General features: G+C 53.7%; 1 protein-coding gene across 8 annotated transcripts in view; it reads left to right on the top strand.

The window, feature by feature from the left end:
• ttll7 (tubulin tyrosine ligase-like family, member 7) overlaps window positions 1-4,194 on the top strand; it is a 307,243-nt gene that overhangs the window by 131,089 nt on the left and 171,960 nt on the right. For all 8 annotated transcript variants that reach the window (XM_043698632.1, XM_043698631.1, XM_043698627.1 and 5 more), the window contains one exon: window positions 629-769. In XM_043698632.1, the coding sequence (XP_043554567.1) occupies window positions 629-769 (141 nt within the window). The remainder of the gene's footprint in view (window positions 1-628; window positions 770-4,194) is intronic.

The raw sequence follows: 4,194 nt of genomic DNA on the forward strand, positions 1-4,194 counted from the left end.
AGTGGTGCTGGAAGAGCACAGCAGTTCAGGCAGCATCCAAGGAACTTCAAGGCTCACTGCCTTTATTCCTGATGAAGGGCTTTTGCCCGAAACGTCGTTTTCAAAGCTCCTTGGATGCTGCCTGAACTGCTGTGCTCTTCCAGCACCACTAATCCAGAATCTGGTTTCCAGCATCTGCAGTCATTGTTTTTACCCCATTCCAGAATTGTGTTTTCTTTTTGGTTTTGGACAATCAACCACAGCCTTAAGAAAACCTTTTGGTTTTAGTTCAGTTTGCAAAATTCCTGGCAGAAGCTGGGTATATTAGACAGTTGTTCCTGAGGAAGAGAGATTGTTTAGAACTGCTAAGAAATAGGTCACCGCAGTGCAGAGAGATAGTTTGGAAGTTCCAGATTAGAAATGGTTGGCTCAAACCTTGTCAGAAGTTATTCGAAGCTGAGAAACACTTAAGCTCAGTTGTATGAAAATTAACGGAAAATTCTGAAGATAAGGAATTGATGGGAGGTCACTGTTTCCACCTGAACATGTTAACTGTTTTTGAACTGGGCGAAATGATGTGCAGAAGTCTCTCCATGTTGCCTCCTCGGCATCCTGAAACCACTGTATCGTGTAACTTTTCTTTCTTTAGATGTTCAGGGGACCTCGAGTCTGACACTGAAGAGCGGGCTGCCGTATAAAACCACTGGAGTTGGAAAAAGGAATATCAGAATGAAGAAGAAGAAGAAAGGAGCCATCACAGCAAACTTTGCTGGCACCAAATACCAGATCGGTGAGAATAACTTTCCTTGCAGATCTGTGTGATGGTCAAGTGGGGAAAATGTCTTCACATAGTCTCTTATTTGCACAGAATGTGAATCCTGCCGAGAGGTGAGACATGTTGCTGAGATGTTCTGATTTGGAGTCAACCGTTAGAATGTTATAGGTGTGGGTTATGGTGAGATTGTGAATTATGGTGAATTGTGTGGCAGTACCACATAGGAAATCAAGAGAGGCCAGGCCTGACGCCACAGAATCAGCTTGCTGCATTCTTTAACTACTTTCTGCTCCGTGAGGCAAGATTCTCTCAACATTTCCCATCCACCTGTCATCATAGTTTCGGTTCTGAGGACCAGTGGCTGAAGTGATGAGCTTCAGGTAGCTGCGTTCAAACCCAGCAGACCCTGCCACTGCTGGTCCTGGCTCTCTATGGACTGGACCTGATTCTCTGTGGACCAGGCCTGGCTGTCAGTGGACTCGGCCTGGCTGTCAGTGGACTGGACCTGGCTGTCATTGGACTGGGCCTGGCTGTCTGTGGACTGGGCCAGGCTGTCAGTGGACTGGGCCAGGCTGTCAGTGGACTGGACCAGGCTGTCAGTGGACTGGACCAGGCTGTCAGTGGACTGGGCCAGGCTGTCAGTGGACTGGGCCAGGCTGTCAGTGGACTGGGCGCCAGGCTGTCAGTGGACTGGGCCAGGCTGTCAGTGGACTGGGCCTGGCTGTCAGTGGACTGGGCCTGGCTGTCAGTGGACTGGGCCTGGCTGTCTGTGGACTGGGCCAGGCTGTCAGTGGACTGGGCCTGGCTGTCTATGGACTGGGCCTGGCTGTCTGTGGACTGGGCCAGGCTGTCAGTGGACTAGGCCTGGCTGTCTGTGGCCTGGGCCTGGCTGTCAGTGGACTGGGCCTGGCTGTCAGTGGACTGGGCCAGGCTGTCTGTGGACTGGGCCTGGCTGTCAGTGGACTAGGCCTGGCTGTCTGTGGCCTGGGCCAGGCTGTCAGTGGACTAGGCCTGGCTCTCTGTGGACTGGGAGAAAGTGAGGACTGTGAGGAGATCAGAGCTGAAAATGTGTTGCTGGAAAAGCGCAGCAGATCAGGCAGCATCCAAGGAGCAGGAGAATCGACGTTTTGGGCATGAAGAAAGGCTCATGCCCGAAACGTTGATTCTCTGTGGACTGGGCCAGGCTGTCAGTGGACTGCGCCAGGCTGCCAGTGGATTGGGCCAGGCTGCCAGTGGATTGAGCCAGGCTGTCAGTGGATTGGGCCAGACTGCCAGTGGACTGCGCCAGGCTGCCAGTGAACAGGGCCAGGCTGTCAGTGGACTAGGCATGGCTCTCTGTGGACCGGGCCTGGTTCTCCATGGATCAGGCCTGACTCTCGGTGGCAACTGCTAACCTGCCCATGGAGGCTGCTGGATGGTCGTGTGACTTGCTGCAGTGCTGCAGCTTCTGGTCAATGAAGGCCATTACGTCCTACATCCCTGTCTGCCTCTCCTGCCCAGTAATTCACCTCGATCGCTGATACCACAGTGGCCTCTCCTCCCTGAGGCTGAGCAGGTGCCTGGTCTCCCTCAGTCCTCCGAGTGCCTGCTGCCTGAAGTGTGTCTCCCTGGGCCGGCTGGGGAGCTGTGGCAGTGAGGTGCTCACCAGATTGTGCTCCACTCTCTAAACCCAACCTCTCAGGTCCTGAGCTGGCAGGGATCTGCCTTTGCTGAGGATTCCTCTGGGGTGTCTGTCACCTCATTCTCTGAGGTACCTCCTGAGGGAGTGGCCCATTTGTCTGCAGGGGCTGGGGACATCACACAGGTACCTGCCAGGCACGAGAGAGAGAGAGAGAGAGAGACAGAGACAGAGAGAGGTGTGTAAGGAATGACATTACTGGTGGGGTTACTGTGAGAGCTGCAGTGGATTGGGGAGTTGTATTCACTGGGTTTGTGGGACATGCAGCACCACAGGAGGGTCCCCTTTTCTCATTCAAGGGACACAACACCCTCCTGATGGTGGGGGTGTGGGGGTGAGGAGGCTGGTATCGGACACCCTTTGACCCATCCTGGCTCTTTCTGCCCTCTTCAGGAATGAGAGAAAGGGGAGGGCCTGAGTGAGGGGAAATTGGGTGGCCCAGCCGTTAGTGCTGGTGAAGGTGAGGGGAGTGGGGAGTGGTGGTGATGAGGAGTCAGTAGGCAGCACAGTGAGGGTTAACGGAGTGGGGAGGCTGACTGCTAACAACAGCGAGTGAGGGAGATGTCACAGGGAACAGTGAGAGTGGGAGAGCAAGGCCCTGGTGGCAGGTGGGTGCAGCAGCGATAGACGGAGGGGGAGGTCGCAGAGAGAAGAGCATGGCATTGCCCTGGAAGAGGGCAGAAGGCGATTGACCTTCCTGTGTCACTGCTGCCATTCCTCTGGAACGCAGAAACTGCATGACCGGGTGGTGACCTCAGACCAGGCTGCCAGCGTCTGGTGCCAGGGCTTCCTTTGTGGGTCATTTGGGTAGCAGATGTCTTCTTATGGACCTCCAGGTCCCTTTTGAAGAATCACAGCATTGTCACCTGCTCAGCCATCTTCCGAAAGACTGCCCCTCAATGAGCAAGGAACCTTAGGAGTACCAATGCTTGCCAGATGCACAGATGGTGTGGCTATCTGATGGATAGTAAGTTCTTCCAGGAATGGCAAGTGGTAGAATGACACTAGATTCAGGCGAGAGGGGCATCATAGGCTGGGGTGAATCATCAAGGAGGTGGGTTTCACAAGATATGTCAAGAGATCTCACTGGGCCTCACAGAGAAAAACCTTTGTTTAACTTATTGAACATGACAGTTATCCAAGGTGGCACGGTGGCTCACTGGTTACTGCTGCTGCCTTACAGTGCCATGGACCTGGGTTCAATTCCAGCCTCGGGTTACTATGTGTGTGGAGTTTGCCATTCTCCCCGTGTCTGCGTGGGTTTCCTCCAGGTGCTCCGGTTTCCTCCCACAGTCCAAAGATGCATAGGTCAGACGGATTGGCCACGGGGAATACAGGGATAGGGTAAGGGTGTAGGTCAGGGTAGGATGCTCTTTGAAGGGTCAGTGTGGACTTGTTGGGCCAAATGGCCTGCTTCCACAGTGTTGGGATTCTATGTTTATAATTAAGAGATTCAGTTTATCAGAACAAATGCAAGAATGCCAAATTTCAAATGATCGCACCAATTTGCAGAGGAACCTTGATTATCTGAACGAGATGGGCGGGCACTATTTCGTTTGGATAATTGATTATTCGGTTAATTGATTTCTTCTGGGGCTTGGGGTTTTCTGTGAATTGTGCTCCCCGTTCAGGAGACGAGGCAGTAGCACACTGTGCGCAAGCCCTGGCCCTGCCCTCCCCCAAACCCAGTTCGCCCGCCCCCAACGCTGTCCGCCCGCTGCCACCCCGCACCCCAAACCCATTCCGACCCAACCCCCACCCT

The sequence above is a fragment of the Chiloscyllium plagiosum genome, chromosome 11 (genome assembly GCF_004010195.1).
Source record: "Chiloscyllium plagiosum isolate BGI_BamShark_2017 chromosome 11, ASM401019v2, whole genome shotgun sequence".
NCBI lineage: Eukaryota > Metazoa > Chordata > Chondrichthyes > Orectolobiformes > Hemiscylliidae > Chiloscyllium > Chiloscyllium plagiosum.